Source organism: Antechinus flavipes, chromosome 4, assembly GCF_016432865.1.
Source record: "Antechinus flavipes isolate AdamAnt ecotype Samford, QLD, Australia chromosome 4, AdamAnt_v2, whole genome shotgun sequence".
NCBI lineage: Eukaryota > Metazoa > Chordata > Mammalia > Dasyuromorphia > Dasyuridae > Antechinus > Antechinus flavipes.
The window spans coordinates 111469508-111491621 of NC_067401.1; the positions used below are offsets into that span (position 1 = coordinate 111469508).

At 37.9% G+C, this 22114-nt stretch overlaps 1 protein-coding gene across 1 annotated transcript in view; it reads left to right on the forward strand.

Annotated features, from left to right (window-relative positions):
* Positions 1–22114, forward strand: part of KCNN3 (potassium calcium-activated channel subfamily N member 3) — a 299637-nt gene that overhangs the window by 76388 nt on the left and 201135 nt on the right. The window contains exon 2 of the mRNA XM_051993926.1: positions 16924–17019. Coding sequence (XP_051849886.1) covers positions 16924–17019 — 96 coding nt within the window. The remainder of the gene's footprint in view (positions 1–16923; positions 17020–22114) is intronic.

Consider the following 22114-nt stretch of genomic DNA (forward strand, 5'->3'; position numbering starts at 1 on the left):
ACTTATATTGATATATAAGTTTCACTCTTGAATCTCCAGACTTTTACCCTTTGGTTATCCTCTTGCTTTTTCAGTTGCCTTTTATATGCTGTCTTCCCCTCTTAGATTGTGAACTCCTTGAGGGTAGCTGGGACAGCTAAGTGGCAAAGTGGATAAAGTTCTGGTCCTGAAGTCAATAAAACTCATCTTTGTGAGTTCAAATCTGGTCTCAAACATTTTCTAATTGTGTGATTCTGGGCAAGCCCCTTAACCCTGTTTGTCTCAGTTCCCTCATTTGTAAAATGAGCTGAAGAAGGAAATGGCAAACCACCTCAATATCTTTGCCAAGAAAACTCAGAACAGGGTCACAGAGATTGTAGAATAAAAGTGTCTTTCTTTTTGCTTATATTTATATTTCTAGCACTTAGCACAATGCCTGGCACAGAAGCACTTAATAAAGGCTTTCTCTACCAACTATCTGTCTGTCTATCTGTCTATTTGCTTATTTTTCTGTCCATCTGTCTATATGTCTATATATCTGTTTTTCTGTCTTTATCTTTGTATCTATCCATCTTTGTTTATCTATCTTTCTGTCTGTCTCTGTCTTTGCCTAGCTTCCTATCTATTCATCCATTATTTATTTATTTGTTTATCTATCTTTCTTTCTCTGTCTATCCATCTTTCTATCTATTTTTCTTTCATTCTTCTACCTCTCTCCATTTATCTGTCTGTTTATCTTTGTTTATCTGTCTAATTACCCATCTTTCTGTCTGTCACTATTGTTGTCTACCCATCTTTCTATCTACCTGTTTATCTATCCATCCATTTATTGTCTATCTTTCCATCTTTTTGTCTGTCTCTGTTTATATTTGTCTTTTTTGTTGAATTTGTCTTTTTGTTGAAAGACAGATTTCTTGGTTTCTTTATCTGTAAAATGGGAATACTAATAGTACCTATCTTTTAGGATTGTTGTAAGGATAAAATGAGATCTGTAAAGTGCTTTGTACTCTCTGTTTGTCTTTGTTTATCTGAGTCTATCCATCTTTCTGTCTGTCCCTGTCTTTGTCTATCTGTCTATCAATCTATCTGTTTATCTGTCAGTCTATTTATCTATTTGCCTGTTTATCTATCTGTCATCTCTATATCCATCTATCTTTTTGACTAATTTAGGGTAAGCTATAGGATTCTAAAAAAAAGGTTAGGCATTTGTGTCAAGTTCCTATATTATATACTGGAATGGTGGCAAAGCCCCTAATATAATGGAAAGGCTAGATCTAGATGTAGAGTGAAAGGCTAGGTTGGTATCCTAATTCTGGTACTTAACGACGTTGTCTTAACTATCTCCTGCCTTCTTTTCTTTTTTCCCTATTTTCTTTCTGTATCTTTCACCCTCTATCCTCATTCCCCCTCTACATCTTTTGCCTCCTTTTCATTTCCCTCCTTTTATATCTATCAATTGAATCAATTAATTTAGATCTCAGTTTCCAAATCTGTAAAATGAAGAGATTGCCCTATCTTAAGCTTGGTCTTATGCAAGCAGCCCAGTAAAATTCCTGATTGGACCTAAAACAGATTAAAATATAATTGGGAAATATTTGTTAAAATCAGTAAAAATGCATTACATTATAGATAATGTTACTTTGTGGATTTCTAAGTCAATATGTAAGGACAGTTAGGTGACACCATAGTGCACAGAGTGATGAGCCAGAATCAGGAGGAGCTGAGTTCAAATTTAGTCTCAAATCTTTATTATCTATGTGATCCTGGCCAAGTCACTTAACCCTGTTTGCATCAATTTCCTCATTTGTAAAATGAGCTGGAGATAGAAATGGCATACCATTCTATTATCTTTGCCAAGAAAACCTCAAATGGTGTCACAAAGACTCAGTTATGATTGAAAATGATTCAATAACAACAGCAAGAAATCAATATGTGGCCCTTAGGGATCCATTTCTTTTTTAATTTTACACTATTGGAGTAGGTGATTTCTACTGTGCCTTCTGGCCCTAAAAGATATGATTCTATGAAGTCCAATAATTATATAGCAGCTATGAGCCTTTTTCTATTCTTCCTTCCTTCCTTCTTTCCTTTTTCGTCTTTTTTCTTTTCTTTCTTCCTTTGTTTTTCTTTCTTCCTTCCCTCCCTCCCTCATTTCTTTCCTTGTTTCCTTTCTTCCTTCTTTCTTTTCTTTTTTCTTTCTTTTTCTTCCTTTCTTTCTTTGAATAGCAAGTTTGGAGAGAAGACAGGTTGAAGGCAGAAAGATTGGTCAGGATGTTATTGCAATAGCCTAGAAGAGGTGAAGGTCTGAGTGAGAGTGGAAGTTGGACTTGCGAATTAAGATGTGGAATGGATAGGAGAGATAGTATAGAGAAAGGACTGATAAGATGTAGCAACTGATTGGATGTGAGTGAGTGATGATAGTAGTGGGAGTCAGAAAGGTCTCTAGCGCTCATGTGGGTTCTTCGGAGGCTGGTCAGCATAGGGAAACTATTACCAGGATATTCTAAGACTACTTGTCCAGGATTTGGTAGTAGGATGAAGGGAGACAAAGTGTGGACCTCTGTTGGATCCCAAACTATAGTCTAAGATTCACTTCAACACACAGTTATTAATCACTTATTAATATGCAGATCACTATAGTAGGCACTGGCAGAGTTATATAGGTTAAATGGAATTGTCTCTGCTCTCATGGAGCTTCTGGTCTAGTAGAGGATAAAATACATAGAGACATATAATATATAATAATAATAATAGTAATAATTACAGCCACCATTTATGTAGTACCTTATTAGATTTATAATTTTTTTTACATTTATCATCTTATTTGACTCTTATTGCAAGTGATGGCTCAGAGATTCTCCAAGACTTGTCTCTAGTCATATAGGTCATGAGACACTAGTGGGATTTGAATGCAAGTTTCTCTTGACTTTAAGTCCTAGCTCTTTTTAAAAATCATACTCTGGCTTTAAAGATAAGTTTAAGATGGATGTTTAAACACAGAACTATGTGAGAATGAAGGGGATGGGGCTGGGGAAAGTCATCACCATATTGGGAGTGGGAGTGGGCTGTAAGGTTATCCTCTTCATGGCCAATGCTGTGATTCTGGAAATATTTGGCAGCTACCAGAGTGTCTTCAGAGAATTATCTTCTGCCGAATCTACCTGTCTTGCTTTCTCTGCCTCTAGGGTAGGCATCCTTGGCCAAGGGCTCTGGGTTCCATTTTTTTGTTCTATGTTCTGTCTGAACTCTCCCTAGATGAAACATATCTTGCTTATACAAGTGAATGGCAAGCTGTTCCCATAGTCCTTGTGTCCTAAAAGGAAAAAAAGTTCCCTATTCCTTTATTATTAACGATACTTCACAATTATAGTTCCTAATAGTTTACAGAATACTTTTTCTTACAACAACCCTGTGAGATACAGATAGTACAAATATTTAATACCCATTTTATAGATAAAGGGTTACCTGGATTCAGGTGGTAAAGATGATTTAGGGATAGTAAGTAGAACAAAGACTTGTTGTAACAGAGAGTTGCTAGCTTTTGTTCATGAAGATTCGAGTTCAAACCCTACCTAATATACTTATTATAACCCTGGGCAATTCAATTAACATCTCTGAGCTTCAGTTTTGTCAACCATAAATTAGGAATAGAAATGGCATCTATGTCACAATGTTGCTGTGAGGATCAAATGAATTATTATATGTAAAGTCCTGTAAAAGACCAGCTATCATTATTAATACTACCACCATCATTAGCAGCACTGTTTCCTCCTCTACCTTGTCTTCCTCCTTTTTTTTTCTTCTCCCTTTCCTACTCCTCTTTCTCCTGCTTTTCTTCCTTCTCCTTCCCTCCTCCTTCTCTTCTTCCTTCCTATATTTTCTTCTCCTCTTCTTCCTTCTCCTCTTCCTATTATACTTCTCTTTATCATCTTCCTCCTCATCCTCTTCCTTCTCTTCTACTTTCTTCTCTTCCTCCTTTTCTTCTATTTTCCTCCTCCTCATCTTCCTTATTTTCTTCTTCCTGTTTCTTTTCCTCCTCCTTATCTTTCTCTTCTTCTCTCTTCTCTTCTTGCTGCTCTTTCTCCCTTTCTTCCCCCTCTATTACTAAAGTCTTCTGACTTTACTGCTAATCTTGACTAGAGGAAAGATGGCCTTGGAAATATTCTGATCACCAATCTAAACTGTGGTTCAGTGGATAGACTTGTAGTTCAGAAGATTTGAGTTTTAATCCCACCTTTGTGAACTTGGGCCATTCACTTAATATGTCTGCCTCTGTTTCTTTATCTGTAAAATGGGAATACTAATAGTACCTATCTTCTAGTATTGTTGTAAGGATAAAATGAGATTTGTAAAGTGCTTTGCAAGCCTCAAAGTGCTACATATGCTAACAATTATAACAATAATAATATTATTCTTGAACCTGTCATTGGTCAGCTGTTTGGGCAGTAGTCTCCATAAGCCTTTGCAGTTAAGAAGATTCTATAATCATGGTTTGCCTTTTACTGGATCAGTCAGGCATCCCATAGTACTTTCTCACCTTCCTCAGTTTCCCAAGAATCTTAATTATCTATTTCTGCATATTTCCAGGGCCAAAAAGAATGCCACAAAAGTCCTGTGCAGTTTCACTAGGCAGTAATGGAGTTATTTGATTTCCAGGAGTGATCAGCCTCTTCTCTCCCCATTCTTAACCCCACTTCCATATGCCAATTTAATCAAGTGGCAAAATCTGGGAGGATTAGTCTGGCTAAGACGAGAAAGATGCTACATGTACTGCTGCAATACAGCACGCTATCATGGAAAAAAAATGGAATCTGGTGTCAAAGGACCTGGATTCAAATCCTACTTCTAATAGTTATTGCCATATGACCTTAGTCACATAACCTCTCATTTTCCTCACCAATAAAATCAGGAAGTTGGACTTTGTGGATTCTGAAATTCTTTCTTGATTTATACTATCCTATGACAGAGACAGAGGAAAGAGAAGAGGAAAGGAGAGACAAAGAGAGATAGAAGAGGAGAGGAGAGAAAGAAAAAGGGAAGGAGGGACAGAAAGAGAGAAAGAAAGGGACAGAGAGAAAGATAAGGAAAGAATCAGAGAGAGAGAGACAGAAAGAGAGAGCTAGACACACACACACACAGATAGAGAGAGAGAGAGAGAGAGAGAGAGCACTAAAATGCTAGAAAAGAAAGGAGGAGGGAATAAAGAAGAGGGAAAATAGGAAAAGGACAGAAGAATAAAAATGGTGTCAGATCTTATTTATCTGCAAGCATGTTGGGTCTGAGGAAAGGAACCGTGCATTACAGATAAGTAACAAGGAGAAAGACAGTGCTACTTGGCAGCGAATAAGGGGCTGGTTTAATTTGCATAGCATTAATTAGCAAGAGTGTCTAATTAGGACATCCATTCCAGAGCCACAATATTCTGCTGATGCTGAATATCAATCAATTTTGGAGTCTTTCCATGAAATCGAGGGGAAAATATTAAATTATTAAAAGAAGTAGTAGAGAATCAATTTCCCAAGTTGCATCCACTAGAAGGTGGGGAATCTTTCAGGGGAATTAGATGCCAAAGTGAGTTAAGATTGACTTTTGACTTTTTCTGCTGATCCCATTGGACGGTTCTAGTCTCAGGAAATCACAGAGGGCCTGCCCTAAAACCTCCAAGTACAACAATCAGTCAACAAGCATTTATCAAATGATTACTAGGTTGCCGGCAGGGCTGTTAAGCACTGGAGACATAAAGACAAGAATGAAACAATATTACACATTCACACAAACTAACAAATACCAGAGAAACACATTTGAAAACAGACATGCACATTATTCATGTATACTCACATAAACTGACACAATGTCACATTTATTATCATGCACATTTAATCAAATTCAGTTGCTCAATATGTGATTTTGCATGTACTCGAAGAGTAGCTATAATATTAGTTAGCATTGATATAATACTTCAATGTTTGTGAAACCCTCACAGATATTATCTCACTTGAGACACATAGTAACCCTGCTATTTAGTCTTATTCTGGTCCCCATTTTATAGATCAGAAAATGAAGGTAAATGGAAATTGACTGAGATTACAAATATATATATGCACAATGCACTTGTGTGCATACATATACATATACATATATGTGTGTATACACACTTATGTTTTGCCTTTTATTGGTACCTTCTCATCTTCCTCAGTTTCCTTAATTATCTATTTCTGCATATTGCTAGGGCTGAAATGAATGCCACAGAGAGATCCTGGGCAGTCAGTAATGGATTAGTTGACTGACTTCCAGGAATAAGTAGCCTCTGGTCTTGCCCCCCCCCCAAATATGCCAATTAAATGAAGTGGCAAAGTCTGGGAGGATTAATCTGAGCTAAGAAGAGCGAGGGGGCAGTGTGTTGCTTTGGGAAAAAACAAACAATGCATCTGTAGTCGGTTTGCAAAAAAACCTTCAGCAAAGATATGTTTGTATATATATACAATCAGGCATACACGTATATGCTCACACATATGTACACACAGGTTTAGCCAACACAAATAGATGGCAATACCTGTGTGTACATGTATATATGCACATATGTGTATATATGTATATGTATGAACATATACATATGCACACATATACATAGCCAGGTGGTAAAGTGAATAGCCTGCTGAGCCTGGAGGCAGGAAGATTCATCTTCCTGAGTTCAAATTCGGCCTCAGACACTTACTAGTTGTGTGATCTTGAGCAAGTCACTTAAACTTGTTTTGCCTCAGTTCCCTCATTTGTAAAATGAGACATATACACACTCCCACAAAAATCCTCATCCTGAGGTTCAGAAGTCTTGATGCAGTGGACAGAGTATTTGACTTGGAATCAGGAAGACTGATATTTATTGGCTAGGTGACCACAGGCAAGTCATTTATTGTGTACAAGCCTCAGTTTCCACAGCTGTAAAATGAGAGGATTGGATGAGATGATTTAAAAGGGCTTTTTTAGCTCTTTGCTAAATTTCTGACTCCAAGATGCCTCATTGTAATCAGAGATAAATATGATGATTCTGGGAGCCTAGTTTATGTAGTTGTGGGTCTGATCAAGAAAAAAAAGCTTTGACTATGGGCCTTATGTTGGACATAGTGTCTAGTTGAGCTGGTCATCAACAGCTTAGCGGCAGAAGATAATGAATTTTCCAACCCCAGTAATTCTCAAAAGAACAGGATCTATATGAATGGAAAACTACAGAGTCTTGGAGCATTGATGTACACACACACACACACACACACACACACATACACACATACACACACAGAGCTTTTGATGTATACAACACAGGGAGCACATAGCATTTTTATTCTGTGTATTGTTTGATGTCTGCATCTTTCACCAGCAAAACAAAAAATATTCAGTTTCATTCAGGTCCCTAAAGCCTTCTGAGTCTCAGGGAAGGTAATAAGAAGATCAATCATTCAATCAAGCAAGCATTTATTCAAGTCTTACAGGTGCCAGAACAATGTATATAATCCTGGGGATAATAAAGACACAAATGAAGCAGTCCCTGACCTCTGGGAGCTTACATTCAAGACAGATAGGTGGTATAATGCTTAGGGAATTGGACTTGGGGTCAGGAAAATCCAAGTTAAAATCCTATCTGATGATCCTGGGCAAGTCATCTCAGTTTTCTCATCTATAAAATGGGGGTGAAATAGTACTTCCTTCACAGGCTTGTGAGAATTAAATAAGATAATACATGTAATGCTTTGCAAACTTTAAAGAGCAATGTTAGCTCTCGGCATTTTAACAAGGGAGACAATTCACACACACAGACACATATGTACAAATGTGCATAAGTATATACAAAACACATAAAGCAGAATCCGTGTCATCTTGGAGGGAAAGGCACTAGTAGTTTGGACGACCAGGGAAAGCCTGGTTAACATAGACCATAAAACATTATGAAGCAGTTAGGTGAAACAGTGAATAGAGTATCAGACCTGAAGTCAGGAAACTCATCTTCCTGAGTTCAAATCCAGCCTCACTCACTTATTAGCTGTGTGAATCTGCGCAAATCATTTAATTACTGCCAACTTCAGTTTCTTCATTATAAAAGGGGGTTAATAATGGCACCTGCCTCCCAGGTTATGAGGATAAAATAAGATAATATTTGTAAAGCAGTTTGCAAATCAAGATATCATATAAGAGCTAGTAACAACAACAATAATAGTAATATAAAGCTTGAATAGAATTTATAGAAGATACAGGTATCTCCCTTGTTCAGTTAATGCTGTGATTTCCCATTTAACTCCTCTCAAGAGTTAGAGATGATTTTTCTCTTTTTTTGTTTTTCCCTTAAAATGATAAAATACCTTTAAAGCTTTAGAGCCTCTGGGAAGATCTACTATAATCATTATAATTCTGGCCTTTCCTCTGTAAACTCTGAGGCTGGACAGCATAGCAATTTATATAGCTGGTTCAGAAACTGAAATCCGATGTTCCATCACCTTCTACCCAGAGCCCCAGGGATCAAGCTAACAGTGAAAGGGAATGGAAGCTAGCATGTTGTTTGAGGGGCAAATGAGGTGTGTGGCAGGACTGTGTGGGTTGACAAGGGGAGCCTGGCTGTGTGGACAGATGGCCTGATGTGGGCTGGTATCAGTGGCGGGGTGCCAGCCTCGGTTCCCATCCACTTGCATAGCAGCTGTCAAATCTGGACAGTGCCTTGTTAGATTCAGTTTGGGGGCTGCCACTCCAAATTCTTAATGACATCTCCTGTGGCCTCCAAACAGCTGAATGTTAGACAGTTAACAAACACTTAGAAAGTGCTCACTGTTTGTCAGCCTCTGCTCTAGTTGCAAAGGAAATAGGGTGGGTGTGGTGGGAAAGAGTAAGAGGGCAAGAGTTCCAGTCCTGACGCTGATACTTATTCTTATGTGAAGTTGGGCAAATTACTTAACTTATCCGAGACTCAATGTCCTATCCACAAAACTAAGGTAACAATACTTTTATTATCTACAACAGAAGTGTTGGATTCATAGAAGCAATATACCCAAGAGCGACCAACTGAAAAATCTTAACAAAATTAAACAAATTACAATAGAATATGGATAAAATTAATCTATGGCTTTCTAAGCTAAGTTGATTAAGAGATCCTTAATGACAGATTTGTGATCCCCATTTCTATGTGAGTTTGATACCACTGATCTACCTCACAGGGTGGTGATTTAAAAAAACACAACAAACTTCTGAAAATATCTTCAAACACAATAGAAATGGATCCTATTCTTCACATTCTGCATTTGCCTCTTAGGAGTTATATGAGTATAGGGGAGTCATTTTCCTTTTCTGTGCCCCACATTCTTCCTCTGACAAAGGAGGGGGTTGGGCTTTCTCTTCTGGAATTCAAGGATCCTATGATTCACCCCTAACATACCTTTGTATGATGTAGATCTAGCAATTCTATGGGCCCAATGATAGGTACTGAAACATGGTGTGTCTAATAATTGTTATTTGAGTCATACTTTTCTGTGATAGATTAATTTAACAACATGATCTCAATTTGATCCTTTAGATAACATTGGACTTAGGCAGATAAGGGGAGTCTCCTGATCAATTTTCTGATCTTGGTGAGTTTCTAGAATTATGAAACTTTGGGGTATCTGATGGGCATCTATCCCAAGGGAAAATAGAGACTTGAAAGCCTTGTTAAGAGAACAAAGATCATCTCTAATTGATTTTAGTGACCAAAGATTTGGTTCTCTCACACAGATTAACTCCAGTTTCTAGAGTTGACCCCCAAAAGTCATACTTTACTCCAGGAAAATCTTTGATAATAAGTGTATTGATAAACCCACTAATATTTTCAGTTGAAGAAAACTTCAGTTTTCTTCAGTAACTTCAGTGAAGAAGTTATGATCAGAGAAGTTACAATTTAGCATAAAATAATTCTTTGAGATCATCTAGCCTATACCCTATACCCCAGTTTTATAGATGAGGGAGAGGAAGTGAATTGTTCAATGACATTCAATTAACAAATAGCAATACTAGGATTTGGGTGAAAATCTCCTGAGTTTAGGTAGTGTTGGACCCCAAATTCAGAAGGATTCATCTTCCTGAGTTCAAATCCAGACACAGATACTTCTAGCCTTGTGTCTCTGGCCAAGTCATTTTACCCTGTTTGCCTCAATTTACTCATCTGTAAAAATGAGCTGGAGAAGGAAATGGCAAACCATTCTCTTATCTTAGGGCAGCTAGATGCTATAGATAGATTGCTGGACCTGGAATCAGGAAATCTTCCTGAATTCAAGTCTGGTCTCAACTCTTACTAATGTGATTCTGGGCAAGTCACCTAAACCTGTTTTTCTCAATTTACTTATCTGTAAAAATAAGCTGGAGAAGGAAAGTGCAAATCACTCCAATATCTTTGCCAAGAAAACCTTAAATGGGGACACAGAGTCAGACACTATCAAACAAAATAATTTTTAAAAACCTCCTGACTTTAAAATAGAGATCTTTCTACTTGCCTGCTCTGCTTCTCTGTATAATAAGCCATTCCACAAATCTACCAATTGTGTATGTAGCTAGAAGCCTATCAGGTGCCTGATAGTATTGGTTTTCTAAGGTCTCTGTATTGGTAGGTGGCCCCTGATTCCCAGGCAATTATATGGGGTACCATAAAGTGTAATATAATCCTGGGCAAATTGTCTTGCCAGTGTCAATTGCAAGGTATCAATCCAGTGATTGGAATGGTAAGAAAAAAAAGACTTGAGATTCAATTTCCCCTATCTCCTGACAAGAACTGACAGAGATTCCAAGTATTTTTCCAATAAAGGGCTCCTTGCTTCATTCACACTTAACTTATTTCCTCTTTTGATAAAAAGAAAGCAAAATGACCCCATGAAATCTGGAATCCCTGGATCTAGAGAGAGATGGGATTTTAGAGGCCATCCAGTCCAACTTTCCTCACTTTACAGATGGGACAACTGAGACCCAGCAAAGAGAAGGGGCTTGTTTAAAATAATCAGGATTAAAATCCAGTCATCAGTCAGCTTTCCTATGAAAGAGGTTGGTGCTGAACTCCATTTTTTTAATGATTGAAATCAAATGAGAAATAGTTCCTGGATATGTCTGCCTTTAATAATACATTGTTGTATTAGAGAAAAATGTTAAATGAGCTTGTTGTTGTTCAGTCATTTCTCACTCTTCATGACCCCATTTGGGATTTTCTTGGCAAAGATATTGGAGTGATTTTTCATTTCTTTCTACAGCTCATTTGACAGATGGGGAAACTGAGGTAAGCAGGGTAAAGTGACTTGTTTGAGATTACACAGCTAGTGAGTAAATGAGACTAGATTTGAACTCAGGAAGAGGAGTCTCCTTGACTCCAAGCCTGCCACTCTGTGCACCTAGAAGCCCTTAGATGACACTAACTTAGTAGATCTTTGACTTTTTCCTTTCCCTTACTTTTGTCTCTTTTCATTCTCCATTGGCACTCTTCTAGCCTAGGTTCTGGATTCTTGCAATAGTTTTCTTAGAGCTCACACGGTATCCTATTCATACCTCTTTATACTGATATTCTCTTTTATCCTTCAATAATTCAGAGGATTCAAGGGGAGGGTTGGGGAATTTATTCCTTCTAGCACTACAGATCTCTCCATGCCTTAGGAGGCTATTTCTAAGGTTATTGTAGCCAAGAAAATTAAAGACCCTGAAGTTAAGCTTTTGAGATGAACATCTCCAGACTGCTTCTCAACTGATAGACACACAAGCTGACTTAGTTTTTCTTACTAGGGAGCTTCAGTCAGAGTTTGTACTCTCTGACCTAATCTTTGAGAACCAGGGTCATTTAAATAAGAAGCTATTGGACAGAGTAGTGGATAGAGTACCAGACTCATTACCATGTCACTAAAAGGCACAGGAGAAAGCTTTTGGTGGATCTTATTTGTTTACATCTTAGTTTTCCTTCTTAACTGTAAGCTCTTTGAGGGCAGGCATTATGTCTCAATTATTTTATTTTTTGCTGAGGCAATTGGGGTTAAGTGATTTGCCCAGGATTACACACCTAGGAAGTATTAAGTGTCTGAGGTCACATTCAAACTTAGGTCCTCCTGACTTCAGGGCCAGCCCTCTATTCACCGCTCCATCTAGTTGTCTCTCAATCATCTTTTTAACTTTCTTGATGTTTTGTTTATAGAAGGCAATGTATTAGCTATTAGTTGGTGGATTGAAGGAGTCAATGAAAACTAAGTGACTTTCAGTGTAATCTTCTTGGTGGACTGGGAAAGAGAAGTATGTCTTTGGGATTACTTCCAGCCCTCATTTATTATTTCCTAGATGGATCTAGTTGAAGGCAGTTTTGAAAGTTCCTGGGCTTACCCTGTTGATGGAGATGACATTTAAGTAAGAGGCTGACTAGACCTGGGTCAATCCTAGTCATCAAAAAACTATAGATGCTCAGCTCCAGAGAAGAGCAAGAATCGGAACCATTATAACTGTGGCAGGATGACTGGGACTTTTCTCCCAGGCATCCAATTTAGAAGTCATGGCACTTAAAGGCTTTCAGTTGGAGGAACAATCAAGTTTAGCACTTGGTTAGCAAGAATGATTGATTTGAATGATAGGAAGTTATTTTTGAGAGTGGGCTGTAGAGAGTTCTTTTCTGCCTTTTCTTTGCTTCCCAGCCCTTCACCTTTATGCAGTGGCCTTCCCTAAAGTATCTGATCCCAGAGTCTCTGTCTGCCACATATGGGTTTCTCTTTCTCCAACTGAGGCCATGCTTGAACCCCCAAAACTAATTCTCCTACATGCCTCAGTTGCAAACAAATCTAGTTTTGACTTTGCCAAGAAGCACAGAAAATCAATTCTATTTTTTTAATGTATAAGAAAATCTTATATTCCAAATATTTTAGTCTTTAACCATATTAATTTAACAGTCACTACACACACACACACACACACACACACACACACACCACACACACACACACACACACACACACACACACACACACACAGAGACTCTGCTGGTCAGTAGAAGGTAGAGTCAAGGTTTAGATAATACATACTCCCAGCCCTCATGGAACTTAGTAAGCCTTTGATTTGATCCAACTTTATTTATGTTAAAATTTATCCTTATTAGAAATGACTTGTGTGCTTATGTTTGTGTTATTGGTATACCATGGAGATTACAGGCAAAAATAGGATATCCGGGTCATGAAGAGCACTTAATAATAATCTCAGAGACTCCAGTAGCCCAGTATAATCTGTCCTGTCTCTTACCAGGATGGAGTCATTTAAATGAAAGATAATTCTGGTCATAGCCAAAAAACAAGGGGCCAAGAGTTTTGAAATAAAAAGAGTAAATAGAAAAGCAAGATGATGGCCCCCGTCTTCATCTTCTTCACCCTTCCTTCTGAAAAAGTCAAACCAGTATAATTTCAGACAATTTCTAACCCAAAGGACTCAGGGTATGGTGGAGAAAAGGGTCAATATGAATTACATCCTTATACCCTCTATAGAGACAAATGATGCATTCAGATTCCTCTGAGAAGAAAATTATAGACATTCCTAGCTTGAGATCTTTAGAATCATTCCTAATTCATTCCCTTCAGAGACTATGTCTATTTGCAAGGTCAGCTGTTCTCTGGAGGTGATTAAGTCACCCTGAGAGTCCCCGAGGGAGGCCATGAGGTCGAAACTATTTTCATAATAATACTAAGATGTTATCATTTCTAATACAGCAAATGTAGAAAGATAATCCATATAAACAAGAGCTCTTTGGGAGAGTCCTCAAAATTTTTTAGTTAATAGCATTTTATTTATCCCAATACATACAAAAATAGTTTTCAACATTCACCTTTGCAAAACCTTGTGTTCCAAATTTTTCTCCTTCTCCTCTCCCTCCTCCCTTCCCCAAGACAGCAAGCAATCAGATATGGGTTAAACATGAAAAACTTTTAAAGAGTTCAAAATGATTCTGAGATCAAAAAATTTGTGAATTGGTGTTCTAAACCATTTGGAGTACCACTGAAGAATAGATGGAATCCTTCTTCCCTTCACTGCCCCTGTCCTGAAAGGATTCACCATTCATTCACTCCAGATGCCTTCTACAGGGGCACTGCATCATGGTGGGCTTTTCTAGAAGGAGTAAGGATTGTGGCTAGACACCAAGAAGTACTTCCAGAGAATAATGTGCTTGAAGACAGGACTGTGGCTTTCTCACATTTATCTCATTCTCCCCTACCGCCGCTCCAGCCCCTTCATACACATGTCCCTCCATTCTGTTGGAGGCCAATAGTTAACCAGAATGTATTAAGCACTTACTAGATGTCAGGTTCTATGCTAAGTACTGGGATATTAAAAAAAGGGCAAAATAGTCTCTGCCCTTAAGGAGTTTGAATTCTAATGGTAGGAGATATGTGGGTGAATAGGTACAAACAACATGGACAAAATAAATCACAGAGCCAGGGCTGGAAAGACTTTACCTATATACTCTTTCATATTATGTACCAGGAAACTGAGGAAGTCCTTGGCATAGGGCTTGGCACAAAGTAAGGGGTTAATAAGTATTTCCTAACTGCCAAAAGAGAAGAAATGGAGACTCAGGGAGCAAAATGTCTTGCCCAAGATCACATATAATAAACATCCAAGGTGGGATTGGAACTCAGGTCTTCTGCCTCCAGAGTCTCCAGAGTCAGAAATCTTTCCATTAGAGTACGAGTTGTTGATGCTCTTATTCAGTCATTACAGTCACATCTCACTCTTTACGACCCTACTTGGTGTTTGTCTCCCCTCAATCCATCAATCAAGAAGTAATTGAAGGGCTGTCATATGTCAGTGAGTCAAAAAACCTTTTTAGTAAGCATTGACTTTGTGCCAGCACAAGTACAGAGAAAGACAAAAAGTGGCTACTTCCCTGAAAGAGACTGCATACTAATAGACAAGACACAATGTATGAACAATCAGGGACAGATTACACATACACACGCACACACACACACATTCACACTCATATCTACTTGTCTATAGCTATATGTGTATATATAGATATATGTGTGTGTAGAAAGAGTCAGAGGCAAAGAGAAGACAGAGATACAGAGAGACAGAGACAGAGGCAGAGAAAGACACAGTAAGAGACAGAGGCAGAGAGAGACAGAGACAGAGATACAGAGGTAGAGAAAGAAAGAGGCAGAGAGACAGAAGTAGAGAGAAAAAGAGAATGAGATCCAGTGAGAGAGAGACATACAAGTGAGAGAGAGAGAGACAAAGGAAGAGATAGAGAGAGACATACAGAGACAGAGAGAAACAGAGTGAGATAGAGAGACAGAGAGACAGTGACAGAGTGGAGACAAACAGTAAATGAAAGGTAATCTCATTGGGAAGACAAGAACAGTTGAGAGGAGGGCTGCTTATGGTCCGGATCAGGAAAGCCCCTCTGCAGAAGGTGGGATATGAATCAAGTCTTAAAGGAAAGTAGGGAAGTTAAGAAATTAGAGGGGAATGGATTCTAGCTATGGGAAGCCACCAGTGGTGGGAGATAGGAATCAGGATGTCATCTTCAAGGACCTACAAGGAGGCTGCTAGAACTGATTAGAGTGTTCATTAGGGTGGGTAAAATATAAAGCAAGGAGAGCTAGGAAGGGACTATGAAGAGTTTTGAATGCCTAATGCATAAGTTTTAGGGTAATCAGGAGCTACTGAAATTCCTTGAATAGAAGAATATCTCAGTCATCTCTGTGTTTTAGAAAAATCACTTTGGTTGCTGAGTGGAGCATGGACTGCAATAATAAGGTAGCTTTAGAGGGAAGGTATCTAGAAGTTGGGAAAACAGAGGGGAATACCAGAACAACCTCCTGACCTAATGGGACACAGGAGCAGAATCTTGGATAAGATTTCTTTTTATAGTCTGTTTTTGATATACAAGTCTTAGATAGGAAACACTGAAAGAAAAAGAATTGGATTTTCCTTGTCCTTATCTAAGTGCTCTACATATCTAAGTGCTCGACATAAAGTTATTAAGTACTTTAATAGCTAGCATTTTTATGTTCAATGTGTTAACCTATGTAAAGTGCTTTGCAAACCATAGTACACTACATAAATGTCACTTGTTGCTATTATATAACAAGTTAATATTTGCCAAGTGCTTTGCATAAATCTTATTTTAACCTCTCAACACCCTTGCAAGGTAGTTATTATATTATTAGCCTCATTTTTACAGATAGAGAAACTGAGGCTGAGAGGTTAAGTGATTTGCCCAGAATTGCATAGCTGGTGTCTAAGGCAGGATTTGAATTCATGTCTTCCTCACTTCAAATCTGACACTCTAATTTACCACTTAGCTTCCTTCATGAATTTAAAGACTGTGAAGGGGTAAGGTTTTATTTTCATCTTTTGTGGGCAGAGCATCTTCCTCACCTCCCCTTCAGGGGATATAGAAAGTAGGACCAGAGCCAAGAAGTGGGGGCTAGAATGTTGCTTCAGGTAGGCTATTTTTTCATTGTAGAATTCCCCTCTTGTTGCCTACTATATGCAGCCTGTTCTGCTCCCCTCTTTTTACTCCCTATCCTTTCTTTGAGCCACAAGCCAAAAGTGAAAACAATATGGTAAAATAGCAGGGGGTTTGGGAGATGTGAATATAAATCTTGTCTCTGCCCTTGTTACCTGTGTGACTTTGGCCAAGTTATTTAGCTTCTTCATGCCTCACTTTCCTCCTCTGTAAAAATGAAGAGAGGACCTTTAAGATCCCTGAAAGCTCTAAATTCTTACAAAATCAGATTTTAAGAAGTATTAACTCATTTCCAAAGGTTTCAGACATCCTTATTGTTTAGTCTCCTGAAATAGCACACTCCTCTGGTGTACAGCTAGTCAATCCTTTCCCTCTTAAGTAGGAATAACCAGAGATTGTTTCTTCCACCCTGTCCCTGCTCCTCCCCTCTTCTAAACCTCTCTTTCATTTTTCCCTTTCAGGATTCCATGTTTTCTTTGGCCCTGAAATGCCTTATCAGTCTGTCCACCATTATCCTTCTGGGTTTGATCATCGCCTACCACACACGGGAAGTCCAGGTAGGCATCCTTTCCTCCCATCAGTTTCCATTCTAAACTGTTGAAGCCATTGGTATGGTCCTTACTTTCTGCTGGAAGTCTTCTTTCAATAGGGAATCCTTCTAAGTCACATGTCTTTTGTAAGTTGGTTTCTTTGTGCCTTCCCTCATAACCATTATGCCCACCAAACCCTCTCAGGATTTGACCCTAAAAGATGTGAGATTTATAGCCTCCCCAGTGAACCTGAGAACAGCTTTGTGGAAATCTTTATCTGGGGATTCTGCAGCCCAATTTCTTGTCCTATACTTAATTTATAAACTGTGGTATTTCAAGATATCAACTTGAAAGGTCTTCAGTGAAGTACTCCAAGGATCTATTCTATGTTTAATACTTTTATCCATTCCTTCAATAAAGATATATGAAATGATCATCAGATTTGTGATGATTTAAAGACCTGTGTGTGAAATTTACCATTCAAAAGTTCCTGAGAGTCTAGAACAGGGCTTCTTAAACTTTTTCTACTTATGACCCCTTTTCATCAGAGAAATATTTACATGACTCTGGGTATATAGGTATATAAAATAGATATACAAATCAAACATTTAATGATAATAAATCATAATTTTGTGACTCACATTCAATTATATGATCTTATATGGAGATCATGATCCATGTTTAAGAAGCTTTGGTTTATAACATTGGATTAAATCAAGTAATTTATATTTGAAATTCAATGACTAAAATAAAATGTTAACACCTGGGTTCAAAAAATCAAGTCTGTAAATATAAGGCGTGTATAGGTAGAAGGAGTAGATAGCAATCTGATTGAAAAAGATCTGGAGATTTTAGTAGCCTACAAGCAAAGAATGAAATGGTTGTCATCTTAGATTGTATTACCAGAGGTATACACCATCCTATACTAGGATGGTCATAGTAGCCCTGGTCAGACTACATCTGGAATACTGTGTTCAGGTCTAGGAAAGCCATGGTTAAGATTGAAGTCCTTGGATTCATGCTACATGAGCAGAAATTTAAGGAACTAGGGTTGTTTAGACTTAGAAAGAGAATATTTGGGAAGAGGAGGAAAGAAGAGGGAAATTATAGCTATCTTCAGGTATTGGAAGGGTTGTCCTGTGAAAGAAGGATTCATTTTGTTCTTTGTGACCTCAAAGAGCAGAAGTAGGAGCAAAGGGTAGATCTTTCAAAGAGATAAATTTAGGCTTACCTCTGAAAAAGAAAGATCCACCAGCAGCAGAGTGGGGTGGATTGGCTCCAGAGTTGAATGAATTCTCTCCTCCTTGGAGGTCTTCAGATAAAGACCATATAACCTTATCTCTTATGTTATAGAGGGAATTCTTAGTCAAGTATAGATTGAACCAGAAAGCTGCTGAAGGTCCTTCCAACTCTGGTACTTCTGTGATACAATACAGTAATGATTGTATACAATAGCCATTATCTGTGATACAATAGCAGTAATGAGGTTTGGGATTTTTTGAAGGGGAAAGGTAAGAATGGAAATTACTGAACTCTTTGGATACTTACACTAAATTCCCATGGGTAAGGTCCAAGACATATCTGTCTCATATTAAATCTCAGCATAATTAGTGTACTCAAAAGCAAATTATTCTAGAAAGTTTTCTGTGTTGGTAGCACTTATATTTTCTGGCAAGAGCTGGCATCTAACTGGAATGAAAGTCTTTAGAGGCTGAGAGGGGGCCATTCCAACTTCTGCTGCTCAAGAGAGACTTGGCAATGAGGAGGTACTTGGGTGAGAATGTAAAAAGCACTCTTTATCCTGGGCTGCTTGGAGGGATGTTAGGGTCATTCTTCCTGTGCTTTGAGATTAGGAGGAAAGTGAATGGAATAAACTGACTAGATCTGTTGTGGAATTGGAATGATGCTACACAGATAACCTAGATCCTCTGGCTAATAAAATGAATCAAACCCATATTTGAATCCCCAAAATATGTATACACACACAGAGCTATGAGGAGGGAGAGCAATCCAGGCAAAAGATATGCAATGAATGAATGAAAAGTGCTGGGAGAAGAGATAAAGAAGAGTGGGAAGACCTGTTTGGCTGGACTAAAAAATATAATTAGGGATAATGGATATAAGGCTGGAAAGGCAGGTTGGGACTAGGTACTGAAAGACTTTCAATGCCAAAGAGGAAAGTATATATATGTATATACATATATTCACAAATATATATATGTATATATGTATATATATTTACATACTGAAGCTGTTATACATATATGTATATACATGAAATAGGGAAATATCAATATATATATTTATATAAAAGTAAAAAATATATGTGTATATAAACGTGCATAAATATAATCTCAAGTAATGGGAACCCTTGGATTTTACTGAATAGGAGGTTATATCTCCCAATATTATTCCCTTTAGAGGATAAAGCATTTTAGAAAAGTAACTTAGGTAGAGAGAGGATGAATTGGAGTGGAGAGAGGTTTGAGGATGGGAGACCAAGCGGGAGGTCTTTGTGATAGTCTCTGTGAGAGATGATGAGGACTTGGCTGTGTGAGTGGCAAGAATGGATAAATGTTATCGAGGTAGAAAAGACAAAATTTGGATAACTGAGTGGATATGGGAGGAGAGTGAGGAATCTGAGAAAGCATCAAGCTCCATCCACTTGGATAACTAGAAGGATACAGGTGTCTTCCACAGAAAGAGGGATGAGTCTGGAGACAAGATGAAAACTTTTTGGACAGGTTGAGTTTGAGAAGTCTGAGAGATATTTATTTTAAATGTGAGGCTTGTTCGGTTATTTTTCAGTTTTGTCCAACTTTTCATGACCACATTTGGGAATTTCTTGGCAGAGATACTGGAATGGTTTCCCATGTCTTTTTCCAGATCCTTTTTACAGATGAAGAAACTGAGGTAAACAGGGTTAAATGACTTGTTCAGAGTCACATATCTATTAAGTGTCTGAGATCATACTTGAACTCAGGAAGATGTCTTCTTGGCTCTCTGTGCACTATGGCGCCACCTAGCTGCTCTCCATGGTACCCACCATACTGGAAATCTGGGCAGTTCACTAATCCAGTTAGTTTGAGCATGATAGTAATATTTTAATAATACAAGCAGAGCAACAGCAGATATGTTAAAAAAATGCTGCTGTAACAAAACTAATTTGGTTTGTTGTATTAAGAGGTGGTAGATGGTATGATATAATGAATGGTAAGAACATTGAATATAGGATGAGAAAATTTGGATTCAAATTCTGACAGTCATTTTACTCCCTCTGTTATCTTCATTACTCTGGAATTTAAAAACTCACTTCTGTAGAATTAAGGATTATTATTAGGAGAGCTTTAAAATATCTTCCAATTAGGGATGTGCTTGGTAAATATTTAACATCTGGCTTTCCAAAAAAATAATACAGTCACTATATAATGCATTGTTAAATTTTCTTCATCTCCTTCTAAAACAATCAACGTGAAACATTTATCAATTTTCAAGGTGTAACTTCTCATGCTGAAATTTAACAGTCGACTCTCACCAGCTAGTGTGAGCTGCCTCCATCACAACCTTCATCTGCTTCTGGCTCTTAAAGCTCTGTTAAATCTTTGATGGTTCGATGTCTGATTGGCAATACTCCTTTGTTTCACTCCCCGAATCCCCCATTTTGCTGTGATCAACTTATAGTTCTATTTATCGACTTTTTCTTGCCCATTTCTGTCTTCCAAGACCTTTTATCTATCACCTGCTTAATTTCCTTCCCTTTCCTTCCCCCTACACACCTGATGCCTTCCACACTCAGCTTGGAATCTGACGACTAATCCTAGTCAGGTGGAGTGCTATCACAGCTGTTCAGCAGTTGACATTCATTCAGTCACCAAGCATTTATTACATACCTACTTGTTCAATGTCCTGTGCCAGGCATTGGGGAGAGTCAAAATCTAAGTCAGACAACATTCCTGCCCTCATAAAGCTCATAGTTCAGTAAGGGGATAATACGCAAACATATTATTATAAAAACATACATTACGTGATCAATATGTTAGATACAGGACAAAATGCCACATGAGGTCCAAAGTAAAGCTTGTGATCACAGAGGAAATCAGGGAAGACTTCCTATAGAAGGTTTGACAAATTGATTGAACACCTTCTCTCTATCAGTCCGCCTTTATCTTTGGTTTCTAACTTGCTGTTTCAAAAAAAATTTTTATTGATAACTTTTTAAAAATTGCTATAACTTCCCAATAAGCTCATCATCCCCAAAGAATTCTCCTCTATGGCAAAGAGGTTCAGTTAAGCAAAAACCAATCAAGATAATAGCCATATCTATATAACTCTGTATGTCTCATTCCACACTATGTTTCTTCATTAATTTTCAGGAATCAAGATTGGTTATTTCATCGATCAGAGTTCTGAAGTCTTTCCCTCCTATTTCCCTTTACATCACTGTGGTCATCATATAAATTATTTTCATAGTTCTGCTTGCTTCATTTTCTATCGATTTATACATGTCTTTCTAAGTTTCCAATGAGATAATATTTATAAAATGCTTAGCAAAGAGCCTAGTATTTAATAGAGACTAAGTAAATGCTTATTTCCTTCCCCCTTCCCTTCTTTTATTCCCCCATATTTGTCATTTATTATGGGGCTATGATATTCTATCACATTCACGTACCATAGCTTGTTCCTTCATTCCCCAAATGATAGACATTCCGTTTCAATTTTTTTTGCTACCACAAAAAGTGCTGCTATAAATATTTTTATATTTATATTTTTATATATGTGAGACCTTTCTCTGTGTCTTCAACCTCTTTGGCTCTATGCCCAGTAGTGGGCCAAAAGGGTATATACAGGACAGTGATTTTTTATTTTAGAATGCAATGCCTCCTAATTCCAACTTCTCCAGAAATCACCCCTGCTGTCCTTATCCATCTCACTCCCACAGCTAGAAAACTACTCTGGCACTTGGATAGTGGGAAGCCTGGCTCAGTGGCTGACTTGGGAGAAAGAAATAGAGGAAAGAAGAGAGCAAAGATTTATTCTCTGACTCCTTATAATTGTTGGGGAGACATCGAAATTATATATTTATTATAAATAATTATAAATTCATAATAAAAAGATTTGTTGC